The following is a 27121-nucleotide window of genomic DNA, read 5'->3' as shown; positions in this document are numbered from 1 at the left end:
TACAGCCAGTAAATGGCAAAGCTAAAATTCCAAGTTCCATGCTTTCTTCACTGTTTTGTAGCTATAGTTAGAGGCATTCTTCAAGCAAATTAATTGTACAGTTGATAAAACAGATTAAGGGAAAGAGATTAAAGGAGGATATTGGATTAGTTTAGCATAGGACCAAAATGAGAGCTGATATCAAGAAATAGAAAATAGAACTGATACCAAGAAATAGAAAAAAGGGAGGAGGAGAGAGGATCTATTTGGATATGCTATCTAAAGGTCTTTCTAGGTAACCTACTGTTGGGGTAACTCAAGTTTAGAAACACTGATTAGTTGTTCTCGGTGTTACCATCACAAATAAAGACCACCAGCGGGAAAAGAGAAATGTAAAGGGGAATTGATGAATTTGGGTTTGTGCATATCTTGATTACTAAAATTGTCATCGTTTACAGACACTTAACGGCTTTAGGCAAACACGTTTCCTTAGAAACATGCTATTAAGGACTTGAAATACAACTGAATGATTATGTTTTATCCTCAGCAGCAAGGAATACAGCAGACAGCCCCTCCTCAACAGACAGTGCAGTATTCCCTTCCACAGACATCAGCCTCCAGTGAGACCACTACTGCACAGCCAGTGAGTCAACCTCAAGCTCCACAGGTCTTGCCTCAAGTATCAGCTGGAAAACAGGTAAACTCCTAATTTCTAAAAGGATGCTAAAAGGGATCTCTGTGTACCTTGTCCTTTCATGTGGATGGACTTCTAACCTTCTCTTATGGTGAAATATTGAAGTTGTTTATTTTCACTGCAAAAATGAAGTGAAAATTGCTCCTTTTGTGCATATGTATTGGTTAATGTAAATGGGCACATACTGACAGCAGTAACAATCCAAAAATATTTAACTTCTCGATTTATCAGTCTAAAATCAGTTTGACGGGTATTAGAACTGATGGGTTAAATAAAGGTATGTTGGTAACTGAAGCTATGACGTTTTCTAGAATTGTGTCAGCTATATTTAATATTGTAGGTTTACAACTATGCTGTATTTATGCATTGTTTCCTCTCTCACTGCCTACTGACAGTAAGTCATAAAACCCCTTATATGGAATGATGTTTTTTCTAAGTTGTCCTTCTAATCACTTGAAAAGTACCCTATAGAAGGGATGCTTTTCTGAATGACCTTTTTTCAGCTTTAACATTGGGGCTTGTTGTGCTTGTATCTTGGCACGTTATATTGTTTCCATAATATTTCATTGCATCTGAGGTACTATCAACTGTAAAATGCACCATTATTTTAGGTAACACTTGAATACTGACACACCATTGTAAGATATATCTCAGTTTCACAAATGTTAAAATGACCAGATGGTGGAGAGGGATGATTACATTCTAGAATCACTGAAATATGGAAATTATACCTACTTATATAGGCCTGTGTTAGACTTAAGAATTGTAGAAGCAATATGAATGAAATCTAATTCCACTGGGATGGAATTCATTTGACTTTCAGTAACTATGTATAAAAACAGTCGTAGGTTTAGTGACAGCAAACGTGCCAGTGAATTATGGTATGTGAAATATATCTCAGTAAGCTATAAAAAACAAAAAACCTTGCCTATAGAAGGGTCCTCTTTTTATTGTTGAACAATGCAAAATTAGCACAATTTTCTACAAGAGAAGATGTGGAACAGTAGCCTTTCTATCAGCATCTTTGTCTCCTGCCATCCTGTCCCTATTCTTATGTGGCATATTAACTTACACTAATGTACACAGGATGTTTTTTTTTGTTGTTGTTTTTGTTTTTTTGCTAATATGTGAATCTTGCTTTTGGCAGCCTTGCTTTTTTTTTTTTTTTTTTTAAGTCTGTCTATTTTGTTTTTCTTTACCTTCCCAGCTTCCAGTTTCCCAGCCAGTACCAACTGTCCAAGGCGAACCTCACATCCCAGTTGCGACACAACCCTCAGTTGTTCCAGTCCATTCTGGTGCTCATTTCCTCCCAATGGGACAGCCACTCCCTACTTCCTTACTTCCTCAGTACCCTGTCTCTCAAATCCCCATATCAACTCCTCATGTGTCTGCGGCTCAGACAGGTTTCTCATCCCTTCCCATCACAATGGCAGCTGGCATTAATCAGCCTCTGCTCACCTTGGCTTCATCTGCTACAGCAGCTACGATCCCAGGGGGATCAACTGTGGTTCCTAGTCAGCTTCCAACCCTTCTGCAGCCTGTGACTCAGCTGCCGAGTCAGGTTCACCCACAGCTCCTGCAACCAGCAGTGCAGTCCATGGGAATACCAGCTAACCTTGGACAAGCTGCTGAGGTTCCACTTCCCTCTGGAGATGTTCTATACCAGGTATTGTCTTGGCTAGCAAAAAGGAGGGCGCCAGAGGGTTTCGGTTCTAAAACCATCAGGAACTTGAAAATCTAATAGTTGAGTATCAGAATAACTAGCAGCAACGAAAGTTGCTGATTTCAGCTAGAGAAGCTAAAATAGTAAAATTCTGAGAAAGGATAGGTGATGATGTCTGATAATTCATTTCCATTTTTCTCAAGAACCTCTCGGGAGAGAAATAGTTCTCTTAAGTATTCAACATAAACTGATTGAATGCCAGATATGGCTAATAATAGAGTACATCAGGCTACTTTTTTTTTTGGTAGAGTAGCCTAAATAGTATCAATAAAAAGTGTCAGAGTTTGGATTTAGAAGATCAGCGTGTCATAATATGACTAATAACCTTAAAGAGTTTTTGCATTCTTTTATATAACATTGGCTACAAAGTAGATATTTTTCTAGAAGGGATTATGTCTATTCGTCCTGTTTAAATATTTCCAGGAGGGGAAAAAACCCAGCAATTTAAAGTACAGTTGTAGAGTCCTATCCTTTAAATTGAAACCAGTCTGTCATTTCATTTCAAAAATCATCTTTAAATATTCTTTAAATGATTAGAAAGAGATTGGGCTACTATTCTTCTTTGCTATGTGCTTTTTTTTTTTCTTTTTTTGTTTGCATGTCTTGCTGTTTTGCTAATTTGATGACTCGACCTGCACTAACTCACCTTCCTCATTTCTGTCACAGGGCTTCCCACCTCGACTGCCACCACAATACCCAGGAGATTCAAATATTGCTCCCTCTTCCAGCGTGGCTTCTGTTTGCATCCCTTCTACAGTCCTATCCCCTCCCATGCCGACAGAAGCATTGGCTACACCAGGTTACTTTCCTACAGTGGTGCAGCCTTATGTGGAATCAAATATTTTGGTTCCTGTGGGCAGTATAGGAGGACAGGTTCAAGTGTCCCAGCCAGCAGTGAGTTTAGCACAAGCCCTCCCTACATCCTCCCAGCAGGCAGCTCTGGAGGTAAATGGAATTTCTGCATGTTTATATCTAAAAAATATATATAATGGGATTAAAATGACAAAGGAGCAACATAGGTTCCCCTGGTTTAGAATTCATTTGGAAACTGTTTCGAACTAACTTCTGAATGACTTTTTCTTACAGCAGAATGAAATGCCAAAGTGGGGGCCTTGTTGCCACTGGCTGTTCTGTTGGGAAGTGAGTGTGCCTTGGAGAAGATTAACCCTATTAGCACTCCACTTCTTTAGCTAGTACTTTAGCCATTATTCTTATCCTTTCACAAATTCTTGCCATTGGCAATCGTAAGAGTATCTTATCCTGCTGTGCTCCCAGTAATCATTTTTGCCCTGCTAGGAGAAAGATCTGAATCATCTTTGCACTTTGCTCCGCCTGCCCTATTGCACACTTCTGGTAAGATGCTGGCTGCATGGCAAGTTGTAGTTTCTCACTACCTAGCAACTATGTTGGCTGATGTCACACCGTGCAGTCTATACCAGAGACTAGCTTTAGAAACTTCCTTTGGCATTTTAAGACCACTGTCTCTAGATGCTGAATATTGAGAATTACTAGTAAATTTAGTGCTTCTAGGACTTAGGGGAGGGATAAGAAAAAAAAGAGTAGCTTATTGGGAATGGTGAATAATAAAATATATTACTGCCAAGATTTGAATTATCCTCTCTATTCACAGAGTACTCAGGGAGTTGCTCAGGTTGCTCCTCCAGAGCCAATTCCAGTAGCACAGCCACAACCCACCCAGCCTACCACTTTGGTCTCTTCTATAGACAGGTATGTAAAAGTAGAATTCTCCTTTCTTGACTGGTAGGTAGGATGGTGTGAAACTTTAAAATGTTAGATATTTAAATCTCATATTGTAAACTGAGCTTTTATTTTTTCAAGTGCACATTCAGATGTTGCTTCAGGTATGAGTGATGGCAATGAGAATGTGCCATCATCCAGTGGAAGGCATGAAGGGAGAACCACGAAACGGCATTATCGAAAATCTGTAAGAAGTCGTTCTCGTCATGAAAAGACTTCACGCCCAAAATTGAGAATTTTGAATGTAAGTACTCTGATTTGTGGGTTTCATATAGTTAGTTAATATCATTTAAATGTTTCTAGGGCTTAGATGTATTGATGAAAGTTTGGGATCTTCTCATCACCTAAATGATATTGTTAAATTTCATATTTCTATGAGAGGTATTATTTACCTTTTAGAAAAAGAATGGAGTTTTAATTTGTAGAACAAAGACTTTATATTCCTTCCAGACTATTCGGTGGAAAATGAGTAAGCAGCTCAAAGGCTGATATTTTTTTAAGGTTTTCTTTTTACCAGTTTAAGAGGCAAAGTACCAGTGCTTTAAGGAGTACTGGTAACATCAGGCTTAAGTTCAAGTGATAATCTACATTACTTTCTCAAATTCCGTAGCAAAGCTAAATATGGTCTTCTGAGATATGAAGTACCTTTTCTTTTTTCTTTTTAGGTTTCAAATAAAGGAGACCGAGTAGTAGAATGTCAATTAGAGACTCACAATCGGAAAATGGTTACATTCAAATTTGATTTAGATGGTGACAACCCCGAGGAGATAGCAACAATTATGGTATGTCTGCATTTAAAGTTCCAAATTTTACCTCAGTGCTTGATCTTACTATCCACTGCCCTAAGCAAATATGCAATATTTTGTTATCTATTTTGACAAATTGTATATGTTTCAATAAGAATATAACCAGCACACCACACGTATGATTTAGGATGTTTTTGTCTAGGACATGTCTAACTAAGTATTAAAGAACTAACTTGTATATCAAGTAAATAATAATATGTGGTATGCAAATAGGGCAAAAGTCATGAAAGTGGTAATTGAATGACTTAAAGCTTAAGAAACACTGTACTAATCGGACTGAAATCATATTTCTTTCACAGGTGAACAATGACTTTATTCTAGCAATAGAAAGAGAGTCATTTGTGGATCAAGTGAGGGAAATTATTGAAAAAGCTGATGAAATGCTCAGTGAGGATGTCAGTGTGGAACCAGAGGGTGAGCAGGGATTGGAGAGTCTGCAGGGAAAGGATGACTATGGCTTTTCAGGTTCTCAGGTAGGTTCACCATTCCCATAGTGAAGCTTTTTGTTTATTTAAAATATTTCTCTAAAGCAAATTTGCCATGCAGAATGTCTACTGATATCACATTACACATGTGACTGAGATGATCAGACATTTATGTTCTTTTCATGTGACGATTTGCTTTTCCTAATCATTAAGATTGCATTTGAGAATGAATTTAATCACTTTTGTTTGTTGTAGAAATTGGAAGGAGAATTCAAACAACCGATTCCTTCATCTTCTATGCCACAGCAAATAGGTGAATTTCTTTTCTTTTCATGTTTGTTCTTACCTTTGACCTAAGAAGTTGTATGCTAATAATGAAATCTTGAAGCTTCATATTGGTGACAGTATATATAATAATAATGTAATTAAGTGGTTTGTTTCTTTTTAACCAGGCATTCCTACCAGTTCTTTAACTCAAGTCGTTCATTCTGCCGGAAGACGTTTTATCGTGAGTCCTGTGCCAGAGAGTCGATTGCGAGAATCAAAAGTTTTCACCAGTGAAACATCAGATACAGGTAAGGAATTGCTTCTACCATATGCCTTATGTAGAATTTTACATCAATTCTACAGCATCTCTGCTATTTTGGAAGCTTGATTATCAAGCAGTAGTTCAAATGATGACATAGACAGTAAAGAAGAGTAGGAAATTGAGACTATGATCAACAGACAAACATATGGAGGCGGGAAATAGATGTTGAATAGAGAGGATTAAAGAAAAAGAACCCGAAAGGACCACTATACTAAATATAACCCATGTAATAGGTTCTGTGTTGATAATAGTAGTATGTGTTTATTTCTCTATTTAGTACTATTGTGTATACTTTGAGGTTACTCCGTGTTTTCTTCAGAAACAGATATTCATACAAGCTAACTTACCTTGATCAAACTTACTGTTTTACAACCTATCATTTCCCAGGGAAAGGTTTTAAACCTTGTTGGTATGTGGCATTGTTGGTAATCCAAAAATAGATTGTTAGGATGATCTTTTAAAACTACCCTTTTAAAATGGACTGATTCTGAAATTTTTATTTTCCTTTGCAGTTGCTGCCTCTACGTCTCATGGCACTGGAATGAACTTGTCTCACTCTGCTTCATCCCTTAGTCTACAGCAGGCCTTTTCTGAACTTAGACATACCCAAATGACAGAAGGACCCAGTACAGCACCTCCCAACTTTAGTCATACAGGACCAACATTTCCAGTGGTACCTCCTTCCATGACTAGCATTGCTGGAGTCCCAACTACAGCAGCAGCCACACCTTCAGTATCCGTCTCTGCAACTAGCTGCCCTCTTAATGACATTTCCACATCAGTAATTCAGTCTGAGATTACAGTGCCCACTGAAAAGGGGATTGCCGGAGTTGCCACTTGCACAGGTGTAATAACTTCAAGTGGTCTCCCTGTACCACCTGCATCTGAATCACCAGTACTTTCCAGTGTGGTTTCAAGCATAACAATACCTGCGGTTGTCTCAATATCAACAACATCCCAGTCAGTTCAGGCTCCCACATCTGGGAGCATTGTTTCTAGTATAGGCACTTTGCCCTCTGTACCAGTTTCAACAACTTCAGCCTCTACAGTGGGCAGTGCTGCTGCCCCGGGTGCTAAGCCTCCACCTGTATTATCTCAGCAGGCAGCAGGCAGTACTACTGGGATAGCCACGTTAACATCAGTTTCTACCACCACTCCATTCCCAAGCATAGCTTCACAGCCTGCTTTTCAGCTTAGCAGCAGCACCTCTGCTCCTACTCTAGCTGAAACAGTGGTGATTAGTGCACACTCACTAGATAAAACATCTCATAGCAGTGCAACTGGATTGGCTTTGTCCCTCTCTGCATCATCTTCTTCCCCTGGAGCAGGAGTATCTAGTTCTATTTCTCAGCCCAGTGGGGTGCATCCTTTGGTCATCCAGTCAGCTGTAGCTTCTACTCCTGTCCTTCCCCAAGCAGCAGGACCTACTTCTACACCTTTATTGCCACAAGTACCTAGTATCCCACCCTTGGTGCAACCTGTTGCCAGTGTGCCTGCTGTACAGCAGACACTAATTCATAGTCAGCCTCAGCCAGCTTTGCTTCCCAATCAGCCCCATACTCACTGTCCTGAAATAGATGCTGATACCCAACCCAAAGCTCCTGGGATTGATGACATAAAGACTTTAGAGGAAAAACTACGCTCTCTCTTTAGTGAACATAGTTCATCTGGAGCTCAACATGCCTCTGTCTCACTGGAGACGTCACTAGTAGTAGAGACCACTGTCACACCAGGCATCCCAACCACTGCTGTTGCACCAAGCAAACTCATGACATCCACTACAAGTACTTGCTTACCACCAACTAGTTTGCCATTAGGAACAACTGGTTTGTCAGTTATACCAGTGGTCACACCTGGTCAGGTTTCTACCCCAGTCAGCTATGTTTCAGCCCCAGTCAGCAGTACACCAGGAGTGAAACCCGGAACTACTCCATCAAAGCCATCTTTAACTAAGGCTCCAGTAAGTTTCTTGTTTTGAAATAATTTGATAAATATGATCACTTTTTTTTTCTCCCTAGTAAGTGTATTTTTTCAGCTCGGCCTTACCGATTAGAAATGTAGTTATAAAGATGCCTGGCTTATAGTCAGCACCTGGTATTTATTAAATAAATTGATTGAAGGTGATTTTAGGCTATATGTACATTAAACATGAGATGCTTTTTCTTTTGAAATATGGCAGGATTTGGGGGTTAATTATACTGCCTGATTTTCTAAGAATGTGTAATAATCAGGTAAAATATAGCCATTTCTTCCTAATTGGTACAAGCTGAAGAAATCTGTATCCCAAAAGGGATCTGAATGCTTCTGCTGGCAAATATGCATAGTAACAGCAGTTTACAATCTTTGTTTCAATGAGAATGAAGCAAATTTTCTGCTTTGCTTAGGTTCCACAGATGTGCAATATGGGGTTTATAAAAAATTGGAAGTTGGTGATGAATTTGATACAGAGGAGGAGAAAAGAATCTTATCCTAGGAATAAAATAACTAGAAAAAGTTTTCTAACTCTGCTATGGTGGATTTCCTCTCATTCTGCCATCTTCAGTCTCTCTGATCTTCTCCAAATAATAAGGCTGTACTTTTTCTACTGTATTGTATGCTTCACTCATCTTTCTGCATTGCCATTGATGTGAGATTCCTTTTATAGTAAGGTAATATAGTGGATTCACTCAGACAAAATGAAAATTGTTTCATAGTAGTAGATTTCTGGTACCTTTTGTTAATCACACCTGCCTGTTGGTTCTTTCTGAGCTGTCTTGTTTTCTCAGAGAAGTCTTGTTTGTTTTAGGAAAAACCTGATAATACTTTACTAAATAAGTGGCTCAAGAATATCTGGACTGTGTCTCTCATGTCCATACAGCCTTTGTTCTCTATTTTCCATACTTAACAACCTTTTATTAAATTTTACTATTCATTTTATTATGTCGTAGTAACTCCTATAATAGTATCTTGGTTATAACGTCCTTTATTTAAGATAGATACCAGAATGTAACCCAGATGACAAGCCTGCCATAACCAGATACATTTTATTCTTATGCTTCTGCATTCGAATTAGTTTATTTGCTCTTCAGTATGCAGTCTTTACTCTTAGAGTCTCATGTTGAATTTCTCTTCATTGTCTATAGGTGTTGCCAGTGGGGACTGAACTTCCAGCTGGTACTCTACCCAGCGATCAGCTGCCACCTTTTCCAGGACCTTCACTAACTCAGGTGCACCAAAACTTGGCAAATTTCTTGTTACTCCCTACTTTCTTTCAGAGAGCCTATTTAAGTTCTCCATTGCGTGATCTTGGCTTCTGGCTCCTCTTTGATTTTGACTTAGTAAGAACTTTCTTTTGAAAAAGTGTAGCCAGTGACCCAGGCCCTACTTAAAGTAAGAAGCTTCATAGTTCTTTTGTCTGTAATGTTGCTTCAAGTCATCTAGAAAACATTTGATACTAATATTTTTTCATATTTTACAAAGAAAGAAAATAGCAAAGTTGACATTTTGCTAGACAAATATAACTCCTTCTATCATTCACACCTTTGTAAAATAGTGAAATTACATCTTAAGTATGAGATTAGGTTCTAGACCATTGTGGAAGTAAAAAATTATATGTAATCAAAATTAACTTTGAGGGCCGGCCTGGTGGTATAGTGGTTAAATTCACGTTTCGCTTTCGGCAGCTCACTGTGTTCACTGGTTCAGATCCCAGGTGCAGACCTACACACTGCTCATGAAGCCATGCTGTGGTGGCATTCCACATAGAAAATAGAGGAAGATTGGCATGGATGTTAGTTCAAGGGCAATCTTCTTCAAATAAAAAGAGGAAGATTGGCAACAGATATTAGCTCAGGGCCAATCTTCCTCACCAAAAAAAATAATAATAATAATAAACTTTGAAAGTTCCTTAGGAAAGTGTACCACACTGATAACTGATAATACCCTTTTTCTATGAGTTCAGTGCTACCAATTTTTTCTTGAATGTTTGACATTTCTTTCAGTGACCACCTAATGAAGTAATTGAGTTACATGTAGGTGAGTTTACAGGTTATATTTCATGAAAAATATGTATTATATCTTTAAATACAAAAACCACACAGCTCAGCTAACGTGAGATTTCTTATAGAGGAACTGAGACCAGTGACGTGAATGTGAGATTCCCATCTCACGCTCAGTTCTGCTCATTGGTGGTCAGAATTGCCTGCAATATTTAAATTCTTGTTTCCTTTTCCCACCCTACCCCACAGATTTAGTTGAATTCCCGTAAGGAAAGTACTCATTATGAACCCATTATAACCATGAAAAAGCTTCTGACATGGGACAAACTAGTAAACGTTGAAACTAAATTAGGAATTTATTTTAGAATCATATATTAAAAAAACTTGGTAAATTGCTAACTTGAGAAGTGTGAATTTATCCCTGCTTCTTTAATCCCAGATGTACAACAGAACATGATTTAAGGAATTTGCCATAATAAAGTAGTAACTCCAGCAGAGAACCCAGTCCATCAACTGCCAAATTTTGAAAAAATTGCATTGTGACAATCTGTAAATTAGGAATTTTAAACCTATTTTCTCATTAGAAGCTTGTATTCAAATTCCTAAGAAGGCTCCAAATGTGATGAGAAACAGCAAATAAGACATGTGGACAGGGAGAGTAAGTGGATAGTGCCTGCACGTAGAGTGAGAAGCGTAAATGAAGGCCTCAGAAGAATAGGCTTATAGAAGCCAAAATAGATGTAGGATTAGAGACTATGGCGAAGGATAAAAGTTACAGCCTTGGGGCGGATGCTTGTAAGGCCGGGTTAACAAGTTGGAATGCCCACACCTTCAGTTCCTCCTTGCTGCCGTCTGCAGGATAGAAGAGTGTAGATTGTTAAGACCTGAGGAAAAGAATAATATTCCTTGATAGTGACAGAATATGTTAATGCTATCTTTATTCATAAGGGTAAGTTCTCAGAGGTACCAAACTGAAAGAGAAAATAGGGGACATGTGATACAATTAATCTACCAATAGATCTTGATACGTTTTTCAGAATGTACTTTTAAGGAGAGGACAGATATACAGCTTTTCTGTCACTTTAGCGTCAAACGTAGAAGTTAAGAAAGAAGACTTCAAAACTAAAAACATAAATGTAACTGAGTTTCTCTAAGGCTTGGGAGATTGACGTAAAATTTTGAGAGACTGGTAAATCATTCAAGCAGTATAACTAAGTTAAACTTACTATATTGAGTTTTATATTCACTGAATAGACACGTGTTATAGTGTGTCAATCTAAAGCATAAAACAGTATATCCTATATAAATTGGCTATAAATAGCAGCTCTGAATATGCCAAAGACCTTTACTTACTGTGGTGGTTTTCGTTTATTCACAGCAACCTCTGGAAGATCTTGATGCTCAGTTGAGAAGAACGCTTAGTCCAGAGACTGTTGCAGTGACATCTGCAGTTGGTGTAAGTTTTGAAAATCTTAGTAAAATCTTCCCATAACTCTAATATTATATTCCCGGAACATAAACTGTAACCTAGACCGCTATTAATACCTTTAACACCTATTCCTTGTTTCAGCCAACAGAAATGAGATGGATTAAGGAAAGAGTAATACCGACCCAGTGTAACTATGGAAAAGATTTGATTTGAAAGATACTTTTCTTGTCTTACCTCTGGTTAGAATTATACCACAGATCAATCCTGTGGATTTTGTATTTATACTTTGGAGGAGGTTGTACTTTAAAGTTTTACCTTCTTCCTTTTAGGCTTGTGACACAATACTGTTCTAATTACTACTTTTCTATGATTATCAAAGTTATAATTTTAAGTATCCCTTGAGAAAAATTAAGAAAGCAATATAGAAGGATTAAGACTCAAAATTTCTTCTTAAAAATCTTTCTTTCTTTACATCAGACTTATGTTTAGGCTGTAAAAAAATAGCAAATTGCGTCAGACATAAGTGTGTCTTCATGTATACTGTCTTTCTTTCTGCCTTTTATAAAAACCAGAAGCAAAGCAGCATGACAGGAGTTTGAGTCCCGTAAGCTAAAGATTTTGTGGTATCTCTGTGTGTGTTTTGCAGCCGGTGTCTGTGGTGGCTCCAACGGCCGTTACGGAAGCAGCAGCACAGCCCCAGAAGGATGGTGAGAATCAGCCTTCTTCCTCCTATATTACCACTTCCAGACCTCCCTATAATTGATTATATTGACTAAATAGTCAATATAGTCAAGAAAGACACATTCTTGAGAATGTAAGTGTATTTGAGATTATTTTAAAGAACACTTTTATTTATTTCGTGACCAAGGAGCATTGATACTAATATCGAGAACAGGTGGTATTAGCAAATTAATGAATCGTTTACATTGTTATTTTTGGGGGGTGAGGGGACATGCGAGGGATAATGATAGTTTCCTAGCATAACACCCTTTGATTCTTGGTAAGATAGATAAGGAAATTCAAGCATATTTATAAAAATTAATTTACTGGTGACCTCTTGCATTCTGTGACACTGGCTATATATAGAGAGAGATAAGCTTGAATAGCATAGATAGTAGAAATACAAATGTAAGATTTCAGTTCATCAGTTTAAACATTATTTTTATCTATTTCTGACGTCTTTAGAATTGCCATGTCCATAAATATAATCTCTTTAGAGAGGCATATTTCGAACTTAATTTTGTAAAAATTATTCATACCAACAGCTTAAATATTTTATTGAAACTTTTGTCACCATGTGCTTAGTCGTAAGTTCATATCAGCTACTACTGTTCTAAAGTTTTGTTGTGAATCTCGTCACCACATCATCAGTCCCACAGAACCTAGGAATTTTAAAGTTTCTATTTTTGGTCACCTTTTCCTTCAGAATCATTTGTATTCAAAAGTTAAAATTATTAAATATGAGCTATACTATATTTACGTGATTTTGTATAGCACATGCTTAATATTAATTTTCCCTTTTTACAGTATATCCATTCTCCTCAGCACCACCTGACATAAATCTACTTCCCTGTATACCTATTAATAAGATTGCCTGAATGCTCTTACTACTTCTTGTCTTCCTTCCTTAAGTGCTAAATTTCACTTAAAACCTCTCTAAATTAGGTTATTTTCAAGGCAACTACATTCTGAATTGGCTCTCTTATTTTAAGAGAAGTAACTTAAAAATCAGTAGAACAGACTAGAAAGTCTAGAAATTGACAAACTAAAAGGGAATGTAGAATATGAAAAAGGCCTTTCAAATTAGTGAGAGAAAGGATATTTCAGTAAATGGTTTGGACAACTGGACAGCCATCTGGGAAAAAAGCAAAGATAGATTGCTAGCCTAGACCAAAATAAATTCCAAGTGGATCAAAGATGAAATGTGATATCATAAAATAGTACTGTGAGGAGATATAAAAGGAATATTTTGCGTTTTTTTAACTGTTTAGAGCAGGATCGATGAACTTTTTCTGTAAAAGGCAAGAAAGTAAATAATTTAGGCTTTACTGGCCGTATAGTCTCTGTTGCAACTACTCAAATCTCCTGGTGTAGCCCAAAAGCAATAAATAATACATAAATGAGTGAGTTTGGCTGTTTTTCAATAAAATTTACCTACAAAGACAAGTAGTGGGCTGAATTTGGTCCATGGATCATAGTTTGCTGATCCTTGATATATAGAAAGGTGTTAGTATGTTTAATACCCTACCTAGAAGCAGTAATAAATCTGAAATTTTCTTCATGGGGAAAAAAAAATGCCATTTGGTCCAAAGGTAAATGAAAAGCTGGGAAATGTGTGTGTGTGTTCATATCACAAAAAGGACTCGTTTTGCTAATATAAAGAGTTCTAGAGCCAGCCCTCATGGCCTAGTGGTTCAAGTTCAGCATGCTCTGCTTTGGCAGCCTGGCTTTGGTTCCTGGGTACAGAACCACACCACCCATCTGTCACTTGCCATGCTGTAGAGGTGGCTCACATCAGAGAACTAGAAGGGCTTACAACTAGGATATACAGCCATGTACTGGGGCTTTGGGGAGTGGGGAAAAAAGAAAGAACGATTGGCAACAGATGTTAACTCACGGGAAAACTTTCCCTGCGGAAAAAAAAAGAAGAGTTCTATAAATTCAACATGGACCAAAAAATAATCAAAAGACACAGAAAAAAGAAATTTAGGCATAAAAATATTTAAGTTCCTTCAAGATAACAGAAATGCAAAGTAAAACTAGAAGTGATTTCATTTCTTACCTCTAATTGGTAAACTCAGAAGTTTAACAGCCACCAGTGCCTTGGTATAGCCTCTTTGGAGATCAGTTTAGTAAAGTCTATCAAAGTTGTTTTTTTTTTTTCTTCTCCCCAAAGCCCCCCAGTACATAGTTGTAGATTCTAATTGTAGGTCCTTCTGGCTCTGCTATGTGGGACGCTGCCTCAGCATGGCTTGATGAGTGGTGCTAGGTTCACACCTAGGATCTGAACCGGTGAAACCCCAGGCCGCTGAAGCTGAACGCGGAAACTTAACCACTTGGTCACAGGGCCAGCCCCTGTCAAAGTTGTAAATGGAAATGATTCAGCATTTCCATTCTTAGGTATTTATTCCACAGATCTATAAAAAAATTTATTAGTGCACGTTTATAATAGCAAGAAGTTCTGAATAACTTAAATGTCCATCAGAAGCGCAGTTAAAATATGGGACATAAAGGGGGCTGGCCCCTTGGCTGAGTGGTTAAGTTCGCGCGCTCCGCTGCAGGCGGGCCCAGTGTTTCATTGGTTCGAATCCTGGGCGCGGACATGGCACTGCTCATCAAACCACGCTGAGGCAGCGTCCCACATACCACAACTAGAAGGACCTACAATGAAGAATATACAACTATGTACCGGAGGTCTTTGGGGAGAAAAAGGAAAAGAAATAAAATCTTCAAAAAAAAAAAAAAAATATGGGACATAAAAAAAGTATACATATATGTGATGTATACATACAGTACAATACTATGCAATCATTAAAAAGAGTGAGACATTGTTATGAAATTATCTCTGTTATATCATTAAGTGAAAATATCAAAATCAGTATTCTACTCATTGTATAAAATAAAGAAATTCAGGTATGTATCTACATTTCTCTAAAAAGAAACTCGAACAAGTGATTGTCCCTAGAAAATAGGACCTAGATGGCTTTCAAGTTGCTCAAAACTACTTATCAATGCTTCTGACACCTGTATTGTCCTGTTCTGGGATTTTGCCTAAGTGCCTTAACCAGTTGCCATAGCCGATTTTCATTTAAAAATGGGTCTTTAATATCCTAGTATCCTATAATATCCTAACATCCTATCTTTAATATCCTTTTAAAATTTCATTGTTCACTTCATTTATTTATATCTTTGAGTTAAAGAATGAATAATTGAGTTTTTACTGCTTGTTATTCTTAGTTTTTATAGTATCCGTTAATGTTGTAGTTAAACTGTGAAGCTGCTTTGCTTAATGTAACTTTTATTCCCTCAAGCAATAACATATCCTTTGTACATGTGTACAAGGACAGGTAGAAGGTTAATGATGTATTTTCAGACTTTGACAGTTTTTCACAAACAATGTAATCTTTCATACTAAAGGTGTCTAGTAGGAGAGCAAACAATAACTGTTTCCCCTTGTTGGACAAAGCCTAAGGAGAAAGGAGGATAAGGAGATTTTCCTTGCCTCTAAAAAGTTTCCTCATCTGTTAAGTAGTTTCATTTTGCTGTATTTCTGGCCAAAGGGAAAAGAAGTTAACGAAAAAGAGGTGCCGTTTAAGTTCTTTTCCTTCTCCATGTATTTGTTTCAGTTTCTCAAGTCACAGAAGGTCCCGTCCTAGCAACTACTTCAGGAACTGGTGTTTTTAAGATGGGGCGATTTCAGGTAAGACAATCACTTCTTGCCTTGATTCCCTCTTTGGAGGGAGTATGTATATAATAAAATGCTTACCTACCTTTTGGGACATGGGGCAGATAGTCATGCTATCTGCCCTTCCTCCAACCCCCCCAGGATTACTCTTTTGGGATATATTTCCTTCCATTCCATTCCTCAGATAAACGTGTACATCTAAAATTGACCCTGCTTCTCCTCTGAATGTGTTTTGTGGCTTTTTCCCCGTCTAGTAGCTGCTTTCCCTAACCATTCTCTTATTGTTAGTCACTAGGTTGTTTCTTACTTTTCCAGCATAATAAGTAAAGTAACACTTAACATCTTTGTATATAAAAACATTTTCCCCTTTGTAAGATGATTTTCTTGGGATTAATTTCTGAAGTGAAAATACTGAGTCAGCATCGAGTGATACTATATTCCCTTTATTTTCCCAGCTGGCCCAACAATTGCACATTTTCTGGCTTTTAGTACGTAGTGCCAAACAAGCTTTGAAAAATCGTTTTTTCTTTCTTTTTTTTTTACTGCTTTCACAATGACTTTCTGATTATTCTTGTGATAGCACTTGGAGTTGGGGATAGTAGGTGATATTTTTCTCATTTGTAAACTGAGGTTCTGAGAGTTGATAGCTGGGCTGAGTTTGTAGTTAAAATACATGGACAAACTAGGACAAGGATCTGGATCCTCCTTTTAGTAGCAGTTAGTTGTGTTGATTCTTGAAGCTTAACTGGCATTTAACATTTATTGGATTTCATCTTTGTAGTTTTTCTTATTTGTAAGCAACCTTCAAGATTCCATGACCTGTTGATTTCTGTGTTTTCACAGTCAAAGATGGAGGGACTATGAAACAAATAATCAGCCTACTCACTGACTGGGAAATAAAGTGATTCAGTTTTTTATGGTCCATTTTAAAAACTGAGCATTGGAGACTTTGTTTTTTAATCTCACTTTGGTCTCTTCCCATCAGGTTTCAGTAGCAATGGATGAGGCCCAGAAAGAGGGTCAAAGTAAGTCAGAAGATGCAAAGTCTGTTCATTTTGAATCCAGCACTTCAGAGTCCTCAGTGCTATCAAGTAGTAGTCCAGAGAGTACCCTGGTGAAGCCAGAGCCTAATAGCGTAACCATTCATGGCATCTCTTCAGATGTGCCAGATAGTGCCCACAAAACTCCTCTCTTAGCAGCAAAGTCAGAAACTGGGCAGTCTACCAAGGTTGGACGTTTTCAGGTGACAACTACAGCAAACAAAGTAGGTCGTTTCTCTGTATCAAGAACTGAAGACAAGATCGCTGAAGCAAAGAAAGAAGGACCAATGGCGTCTCCTCCTTTTATGGATTTGGAACAAGCTACTCTTCCTGCTGTGATACCAAAGAAAGAAAAGCCTGAACTGTCAGAGCCTTCACATCTTAACGGGCCATCTTCTGACCTGGAGGCTGCCTTCCTAAGTAGGGATGTGGATGATGGTTCAGGTAGTCCACACTCCCCCCATCAGCTGAGCTCAAAGAGTCTTCCTGTCCAAAATCTAAGTCAAAGCCTTAGTAATTCATTCAACTCCTCTTACATGAGTAGTGACAATGAGTCAGATATTGAAGATGAAGACTTAAAGTTAGAGCTGCGGCGACTACGAGAAAAGTACGTATATTTCCTCCTGTGAGAGAATAATGGCACGATCCTATTAAGAGCTAGCTCCTGATGCCTAGATTAGTATTCTTTTCACTGCAATATGCTTATGTTTTGTTTCTTTTAAAGAGAGGGTGATACGCAAAAACTAGTTATCTGAATGTAGTTCTCACTGAGTCTCTTGTGCTCATAAGAACCCATAGCATCTCTAGTTATGGAACTCTTTCAGCACCCATGTATTATGGTTACTATATTATTGTTTTTATTAATAGCACTTTTTATCATTATTAACCTAACCTTAGCTATTTACTAGTCTACCAAATGAATCTGGTAATGGCACTGAAATGTAGATGATGTTGGCGGGTTTTTTGGTCATATTTGACAAACTGGATCAGAGTAGCAAATCCTGGACTCCTGCATATAGCCTCTAAAATCAGGAAATCTTTTTCTCGTAACGCATCAGCAACCATTTGTTGTTGGCTAGGAGCTTGTTAGAATTTGGCTTACGTAATGAAGGCCAGCAAGATAAGTTGACAAACTAGAATCTCAAGATTAAATACGTTTGGGGAAAAGATTCATGAGTAAGTAAATACTTGAATTGGAGGTTAAAGAATATGTTGTTAATTCTTGTTTAAACAAAGATGATTATAATATTTTTGAGTTATGTTTGGTTATCTTTCATAGACATCTTAAAGAGATTCAAGACCTGCAGAGTCGCCAGAAGCATGAAATTGAATCTTTGTATACCAAACTGGGCAAGGTTCCCCCTGCTGTCATTATTCCTCCAGCTGCCCCCCTTTCAGGGAGAAGAAGGCGACCCACTAAGAGCAAAGGCAGCAAATCTAGTCGCAGCAGTTCCTTGGGAAATAAAAGCCCCCAGCTTTCAGGTAAAAAGCCCTGGACCAGGTCAGCCATGGCTGTCCCATCTTTTGTTTCTGTCTCCATTTGTATATAACCTATTGAACATGTGCTGTTTTTGTTAAATGTCAAAGGAGTTTGAATGTCTTAATATTCTTACTTCCTACTCCCCATGTTTATAGTACCTCTTTTTGCGTGTATGGAAGTAGAATGTGTTAGTGCAATGGCTTATTCCATTGTAACTCATATTGCTATCTACTGGTAGTCTTCATTTATAGCTGTTCTTAAGGATAAAACATGTAGCTTTGCGTGGTAACTCATATAACTCACACCTCACCGAAGTCTTGAGCAGCTGGAAGAAAATAACATTGTTCTCTATTTAGTAAAACTTCAGGTAAATGCCTCGTTTTTGTGAATGAATTGGTCATAATTGCAACTGGGATGAATGTAAATTTCATATAGCTATTTGGGTATGTCTTAAGTGGTAATTTCCTTGATTAAAGTTTTTATTTCATTTATGTGTATTGAAATAAAAAACTTGCTAGTGGTTGTAATCAGAAAAATAGTTAAATCATAATCACTTGTAATAAATGATTGTTTGTCTTAATTGTGATAGATTTTACATTTTGGTGAAATTATGGTAATGTTAACAGATAATTAGTGGAAAAGTGAAAAGGACTGAAATAAGTTTATACCTCATATTTGCCCTCCAGGTCTAATATTAACATGTTGGAGAGTAGTTGCAAACTTCATAGCAGCTTTCCATCTCCCAGAAGTTTTCAGAGACCCAAACCTTTTCTCTAGCACATTGATCTCTAATCTCTAGCACATCAATTCATTAGTAGAGATGTGATTACAAGAGATATCAGCTAATTTAGCTTCTGTTCCCAATTTTGGCATAACTTTTCCTTTTTGCTGGGAAAGATTTGCTCTGAGCTGACATCGGTTGCCTATCTTCCTCCCTATTTTTTTTCCTCCCCAAAGCCCCAATACATAGTTGTATATTTTAGTTGTAAGCCCTTCTAGTTCTTCTATGTGAGCCACCACTCCAGCATGGCTGCTGACAGACGAGTGGTATGGCTCCATGCCTGGGAACCAAACCCGGGCCACTGAAGCAGAGCATGCCCAACTTTAACTGCTAGACCATCAGGGCTGGCTCTTGACGTACTTTTTGAATGGACTTCTGTTCCACTAGTTACTAGGGAATAGAGAAGTCAGTCAATTTCAAGACACTTGACTAGTTATTGAAAGCCACCTTCCAAGAACAATTTTAAATATGCATTGCTCTGTAGTCACCTGCGTCACTTTTTGAAACTTCTTATTACTTGATTTGACATATGCATACAAGAAAGACTAAGCAGAGACTGCCTACCAAACCTATTTCTATCATGATCCAACTCAGTGTTTTATAATAGGGTACAAAAAGCCATCATGGAATTAGAAAATGGAATTCTCTCGTATCCACTACGTGTTCTAGTCTCCCTGCTCAACTCAGACTTGTGAACCATCTCAGTTATCTAAAGCTAAAAACCTTTTGGGATAGTTTCCTATAGCCCTGATTCTCATGTCATTCCTCACTTCCCCTCCTGTTAGTGAGCCTTTTATTCTTTCATCAGTTACAGCTTTTGACCCACTATTAGTCACTCGGTGGGACAAATTGGAGGAATAAGAGCAGTGCCTATAAAGTGCATTGGGAAAGCTATACACGTTTCCTCATGCCATTTTATCTTTTGGCAGGTAACCTGTCTGGTCAGAGTTCAGCCTCAGTCTTGCACCCCCAGCAGACCCTCCACCCTCCTGGCCACATGCCAGAGAGTGGGCAGAATCAGCTGTTACAGCCCCTTAAGCCATCTCCCTCCAGTGACAACCTCTATTCAGCCTTCACCAGTGATGGTGCCATTTCAGTACCAAGCCTTTCTGCTCCAGGTCAAGGTAAGAGATGAAAGCAACCATCATCTTCCAAAACATTAAAATGGAGATATTGCCATATCTGGGACAAAAGCCTGATGAGTAACCTGTTGTTAAGGTGGGTTAGAAGACCAGCTGACCAGAACACAGCCTGTGTATTGTACATTTAGGGATCTTTGGTTCGAAAGGGGAAGTTGGGTGATGATTAGGTTAGGTGGACTTGTTGCTCCCATCAAGTGAAATAGCTTTTTTCAAGGGATTACAGCAACAAATTACATCTGCGGCCTATATGAGGACTTGACCAATTGAATGATTCATTTGGTATTTGGAACTTACATTTTAATACTAGACTGGAGATTCCCTGGACCAAATGTGTCTGGAAGCTAATGCATTTGCTTAGCCACTGTAGACTTTTTCAACTTCTAAGTATGAGAGTAGCATACTGAGATGAATAGCCCTGCAATTCAAATTTTATCCATAGTATACTTAATATAGTTTTGTTTATTAATGATCACTCAAAACATTCCTATAGAGGAAAGAGCTTCTAGTAACATTAGAACAAGAATTGAAAGGAGTTGGGTGTCTGAGTGGAAAAGATTGAAAAAAAATATAACTAGCATAGGTGCTTTTGCCACAATATCACAGAAATTAAAGATCAGATTGTCTCTTCACAAGATGAATGTACTTGTTGGTAGGAGCTCAAACTAGCCAGCGTTATTCCCACTGGGAAAGCTTCAGCATCTCGCAGATAGAGGGAATGGAGGCCTAGTGTCTCCTGCCCTGCATATCTGACCTCTCCCTGGAGGCTCGTTCTTCTGTGTGCCGTCTTAGCGCATCTCACCACTCCAGCCTCCAGTTTCTAACATCCTGCAGTTGTGTTCTGTCTCTTCTCTCTCTGTTCTTCCCTGTTTTTCCCCTCTCACAGGCTGTGCGAAGTTTAACTGTGCATCTGAGCAGGTGACATTCAAACCTGGTGGCAGGAGGACCCGATTTCTGAGTACGCCCTGCTTGGCTCTTTGTGTGTAACACCTTTACTCCTTCCTTGTCCTTGTTTTTCTGCTGCTTGGATTTGATGTATCATGCAGTCCATTTTCATTTGTCTCTTTGTAAAATCATCTAGTCAGTGGCTTGGCTGAACTACTGTTACCCTCAGAAGTTTGGGTCGCTTTGTTAATTATGTTAAAATATATAGAAATAATAATAGGTTTCTATAAACTTCAAAATAACTTCCTGGTAGAATTGCTTCTTCGTAGATCTGTGACAGAGGGTAGATATGGTATCAAGGCTATATAGACTGCTGGGTCATTGCAGATAATGAAGACTGAGCTCCACAGTCTTATTCAGTACTACCCCTTGTTCTGGCATTAGAAGAGACAGCATCTTGACCACTGATGCCTTTAGATCTTGGCATCAGGTAAAAGTTAAACCCTATTTTTCTTTTTTTTTTTTTTTCCAGAGTAGGTTGAAATCTTTTTCTCTCCTCAATTAAGCCTAACCATCTAGTAGTTGAAAAGATGGTAGAATCTCTTCACTGGATCCTTTCACCAGCACTACCCTCTAACTCCACAAGATGAGTAGTTCAGAAAGGGTTTCAGTGTGGTTATTCTGATAAAGCATTTATTCTATTAAAGACCACAGCCCAGCACCCGCAAGTGAAAATGGTCTTTTAACATGATTGCTGAGATTTCTCAGCTTTCTTCTTAAAAACACCGCTCAATAGCAAGTCACCCAACCTCTCCAGCCCATCTTCCCCATATGTGAAACGAAGATGACATCTAACTCTTAGGGTTGTTGTACAAATCAAATTGGATCATGTACACAAAAGCAGGTAGCACTTGAGAAACACACATCATTTCCCTCTGATTAGCCAGTGCTTACCTGGCACATAGTAGGTAGTCAGTAAATGTACGTTCAAATAAAAATTTTAAAAACGAAAATAAGGCTCAAGTAGAAAACCTTTGTTAGTTTGGATAAAGATCTTCTCTGTTAAGGCCTCAAACTTCTGATGTGGTTATTAAAGTGCTTTAAAAATGCATGTGCTAAGACCGTCACTGTTTCTGAGTGTAGTTCAGAGGTCCTTGGGCCTCACATGTCACCGGTCCAGGGCTGTTTAACAAAGAATAAGGTGGAAGGCATTACCCAATTTAGTAGTTTTCCAAGCATGTATGATTTTTGAGTACTCAGATCAATAACTTCTCTGGTTAGACTAGACTGGACCAAGCATATTAGCACCTTGACACATATATAAGCATGTAATTTATATGTCCAGCTAGAAAGATGAAAAGGCATCTTTTCATCTTTAGTAGGAGACAAGTGTTTTGAAGTAGAATGTGACATGTCAGGCCTGTGTTATTCAGCCTGAAATGTCTAAGAGGGAAGAAAGACAACTATTGCTTTTTTGTGTAGTATAATGTGACAGGTACCACTTAAAATTAATTAATTCAATAAGTTCTCATCACACTCTAAAGGTAGGTGGTATTACACTGTTGCTCAATTGAAAGTGGTTAGAAATCTTAAATCTTGTCACTTCATTTTGAGTCTAAGATGAGAGACCTTTCATCTTTTGATAGCATATCAGTATACATCGTATAAGCCTTGGTGAACAAATTGCAAGAGGCAAATGTAAAGCAAATATGGAAAGAAAACAGATGCTTATAGGCATGGGGGTCTTAGTTTTGGATGCATTATTCTATGCTCTCAAAATAGATAATGGTTTGGAAGCACGGCTTGGCTTAATGCTTTATTTATGTTCAAAAGTTGCTCGTTTTCCACATAATTTTAAAGATTTTTTGAGATGGGAAAGGGTTAGTATGTATGTCTAGGATGTGGAAATATATTAGCCAATTTAAATTGACTTAAAATTGTAACAATGGTACTATCAGTCTACTGTGGTAGAATTGCTAATGCATTTAATTGAGTGCTTTTTAACAACCCAGCAGGAGAAACAGAAAGTGGGACAAGATCAGTGAAAGACTGCTTGGTTATTTGAAATTCAAGCAGTGAGACCTGAGAGAGGGTGTTCCTCCTCCATCCCGGAATTTGGATGCAGGGCGTTACTCTTTTAGATACAAACCCTGGGTATGGAAACTCAACTTCTGTCTTCCAGGTAGTGCCACAGTCCCTTAGATAACCATGTTAAGGCTGACAGGCCAGTCAGATACATCCATCGAATGACATCTATGGCAAGGGCTCCCAGGTCCTACCAATCTGTCTCCCCTCCTGCTTTTTCTTGCTGGGATTTTGTGTGCTGTTTGGAGATTCTAAATATTTTACACTGATGTTTCTTTATCTTAACACATTGCTCTCTCTTTGTGCTTCAGGGAAGATGGTGAAAAAAGTCTGTCCTTGCAACCAGCTCTGTAGTAATTATCTTTTTTTTTTCTGTTACTTTTGGTTCTTGATTGCAAAGCCTGTTATCTATGAGTTCTTTGAACCCTGAAGCCTCGTGACTCCCTGATTTCCCAACTTCCATCTGTCTAGTTCTGCGCCCCTTTCTAATAGGCTCCTTAATGAGCTTAATTGCTGACCATTAGCTATCCTTCCAGATTAAGAAATGACCTCATAATAAATGCTCTCAGTGATGACCCCCTGTGAACCTAGCTGTGACGATTATAGATTGATAGTGCTCGTGGATCTGTGTAGAGAGATCAGGGATACCTGGCTCCTTTAGGAAGAGGAGCCATTTAGTCAGCAAATATGTACCGTTCTACCCATTGGAAAATCAGCAGTAATCAAAGCATACAAAAGTCCATACCCTCACATCATAGTGGGAGATGTCTGCTAGATCAGTGAGGAGAGAAACACTGCGTTGTAGAGTTCAGCCTCTTAAACTGGTGGCTCCTCGAGAAAATGCAGACAGTTCAACAACCCAACAGGCCACCAGAGGTCAACCAGAAAACTGCATACTTGGGATGCTAAGCAGTAAGTTATGGCCCATGATAGGTTATTGTTACCAGGATCTGGTGGCTTGGGAATGGGGATGGGGGAAATGTATTATGGCGAGAGAAAATCAAAAACAGATTTTTGGTGGTAAAGCATACAGTGCTTTTTAGAGCTTTTAAAGGTTAGTATAATCTCTGGAAAGCAAGCAGCGTTCTCAGAAATATCTGTATTACAAGTGTTGTTAAACACTTTACTACTAAAATGGACTAAATGCACTACCCGTTCTCAGAGCTTTTGTAGTCAAGTCACCTTTCCCAGGAGTTAATTTGTGGTCAGAAGGGATGTGTGTGTTTGTTTCCCTCTTCAATGGGAAAGCCTGTTTTCAGAAGCTAGAAAAGGAAGGTTAACTGTATGATTGACTCTCCCTCATGCTATAAACGCCACTTTGAGAATGCAGTATTGTATAATATATATTCAAATGAAAAGTGAAATTTGGTTATAAAGGGGCCTCACAGCATCAAAGGTGACCAGGAGGAGACTAGAGAGGTGTGACTCCCAGCATGAGCTCTTTGTGAATAAGCAGTGTTCACCTCGACTAAGCTGCTTGTATTTGGCTTTTGACCGCTCTGCTCACTTGTGATTGTTTCCGGTTTTTGTTTTGATTGTCTCACTCATCATCAAGCTCACCAAGCAATAATCATTCAAACAGGACAACAGTCCTCATGCATGTGATACGCTTGTTCTGGATGTCATCATTATTATGACTGCCGTCCTTTTGCCTGTGCCTCCCACTCCACTACTGTCTCACTCTTGCTATTCGAGGAAGGCTGTTTCCTGTGCTTTTATAATTTTCCACTTGGGTTTCCTGTCCTCTAGGGGAACTTAACTCTTCTTTACACTGTATGTGCAACAGCAATCCCCTAGTGGCTCCAGCGGGCACTAAGAAGTGAGCTAATACACACAGTGCAGTAGTTCCATGTCTTGCCGTGGTGGTAAGAAGCATGTGACTTCGCTCACTCTGCAGCTTCACCTCAGAATTAGCTGTCATTCTAGCACAGACATGCTTGTGTGTGCCGTTCCCTGGGTGGTAGGTTATAAACTTGACTTGAGACCAGTGATGGATTATAAAGAATTTTTAAATGGCAGAGTTGCTTCAGGTGTGTTGCTGTGCTCTGGTGCTGCTTTGACCTTGAAAACAGGAAAATGTATGCATTTATTTAGTTGGCCCCCAGCCTTACTTGGATATCTTAAGTCCTACTGGCTCACAGCTTACTTTAGTAGCTTTTATTTATTCTGCAGCAAATGTGAGATCTGGTAAGAAAATGGGGGGTGAGGGAAAAAAACAAGACCGTGACTCTTCTTTCCCTCTTCCCTAAAACTTGCCTCTTCGAATAATCTTCAGTGTGCCCTCCAGCAGAGCCGAAATCAGGCAGGACACAGACTCCTTTCTTTCTCATCAAACCATAGAAATAGAATTCCTTCATCATAACCTCAAAGCTTCCTCCTGCCCTTTGCACCCCTACCTCAGCTGAATGTTCCTGTTGCTTCCACAGGAAAGTGCTTGCTCTTCTGGGAAGAGAGGGGAAAGGGGGTGAGAATCCTGGAACCAATTGAAACTGGGGTCATCTTCAGGAAAACCATGTCTTCCTGGAGTTGAAAGATTCAGGCACACCATAGAGAACCTTCCTTGTGGGTAATCTTGGTTCTTTACTCATGGGAAATTGGGAGAGGTTGAAGCCTTAATTCCTCCCAGATTTATGTTTACCAATTTGTGTTTATGGGTCCAGGTGAAAAAGTTTTTGGAAAAAAGAGTGCTATTTCTCTTATTACTTCTTCCTATTAAAGAATGGCTAAAAACTGTGGCAGTGTCCACATGGATTGGGAACCCCGTCTTTTCGTGGGCCAAGCACCTGTCTTTGCATTCCTTTAACCCTGCCTCAATGCTCAAGAAATCCTCTTCTTTTGCCCTGCATTCTGCAATATTCTAGAGCAACTAGGCTCGTTGACCATGCTCCACCTCCCTCATCAATGTGATGCTGGGAATAGAGTACTGGCAGTAAGTTTCAGTACTCTCAGTTACCATGTGAATGGGCTGAAAGAGGTCCCTGCCTTTTGTGCCTACCATCATCCTGAGTTGTTTAGCCTCATCTGTAGCTCCTGAAGAGAATCTGTTTTCATTACCCTGTTAGGCCAAAACATTTGGTTAAATAAAACCTTGGAACCTTCCTTTCTTGCATGGCTTCCCAGTTCATCCTCTCCCCATTCTGGCTTGCCATTCATCATCCTGTGAAGTTTTTCCTCCTCTTAAAATTATTACCCAACCTCTTTTTAATGGATTGTATTCTGTTGCTTCTTCTAACTCTAGGGACCAGCAGCACAAATACCGTGGGGGGCACGGTAAACAGCCAGGCTGCCCAAGCTCAGCCTCCTGCCATGACGTCCAGCAGGAAGGGCACATTCACAGATGACCTGCACAAGTTGGTAGATAATTGGGCCCGAGATGCCATGAATCTTTCGGGCAGGAGAGGAAGCAAAGGACACATGAATTATGAGGTGAGTCTTCCCTTTTGCCATGTTCCTAGTTTATCAGAGTATCACTCAGCACATATCTGAATCGGAGACAATAGAAACTACCTAGGCTAGTGCTTAACATTTCATGCCATGACCGTCTTTAGTACCTCATGAATTTTAACACTTTGAGAAAACAAGACAAAAATCACCCAGGTACACTTTCATTTTTCCTTCCATGAATCCCTAGCTCCCTATCTGTCAACTCAGTTTTTTCTTCTCTCTTCCGTCACCATCCTGAACTGCATGCCCATGCATGCACATACACATGATTCTGCCCATTTCCAGTCAGAGTAGATACTCTCACCCCCGTTTGGTAAGTGGAAAGAGTCAATAATTAGCATGAAGGGTTTTGTTTTGGTTTTTGTTTCACTATACCCTGTAAGATGAGAACAGTCCCAGTTCCAGAATTATATTTTAGTACCACTCCTTTCACATCCTTGGGTGTTATACCCACACCAGACTTTACGTATAGTCGTTTTGTT

The 27121-nt window shown here is 38.8% G+C and overlaps 1 protein-coding gene across 50 annotated transcripts in view; it reads left to right on the top strand.

Annotated features, from left to right (window-relative positions):
- WNK1 (WNK lysine deficient protein kinase 1) overlaps positions 1-27121 on the top strand; it is a 163000-nt gene that overhangs the window by 124402 nt on the left and 11477 nt on the right. For 5 of the 50 annotated variants that reach the window (XM_070270813.1, XM_070270809.1, XM_070270806.1 and 2 more), the window contains 18 exons: positions 527-676; positions 1881-2339; positions 3063-3341; positions 4027-4124; positions 4236-4398; positions 4820-4936; positions 5260-5433; positions 5641-5698; positions 5838-5960; positions 6487-7934; positions 9097-9180; positions 11330-11407; positions 12027-12087; positions 15727-15800; positions 16771-17432; positions 18105-18307; positions 20016-20210; positions 26434-26621. In XM_070270813.1, the coding sequence (XP_070126914.1) occupies positions 527-676; positions 1881-2339; positions 3063-3341; positions 4027-4124; positions 4236-4398; positions 4820-4936; positions 5260-5433; positions 5641-5698; positions 5838-5960; positions 6487-7934; positions 9097-9180; positions 11330-11407; positions 12027-12087; positions 15727-15800; positions 16771-17432; positions 18105-18307; positions 20016-20210; positions 26434-26621 (4614 nt within the window). Of the gene's footprint in view, positions 1-526; positions 677-1880; positions 2340-3062; positions 3342-4026; positions 4125-4235; positions 4399-4819; positions 4937-5259; positions 5434-5640; positions 5699-5837; positions 5961-6486; positions 7935-9096; positions 9181-11329; positions 11408-12026; positions 12088-15726; positions 15801-16770; positions 17433-18104; positions 18308-20015; positions 20211-21111; positions 21205-23506; positions 23549-25470; positions 25498-26433; positions 26622-27121 lie in introns of all 50 variants that reach the window. The other 45 variants (XM_070270794.1, XM_023642941.2, XM_023642939.2 and 42 more) reach the window with 23 other exon arrangements.

Source organism: Equus caballus, chromosome 6 (genome assembly GCF_041296265.1).
Source record: "Equus caballus isolate H_3958 breed thoroughbred chromosome 6, TB-T2T, whole genome shotgun sequence".
Lineage (NCBI taxonomy): Eukaryota > Metazoa > Chordata > Mammalia > Perissodactyla > Equidae > Equus > Equus caballus.
This window is presented reverse-complemented; position numbering and strand designations above follow the sequence as displayed.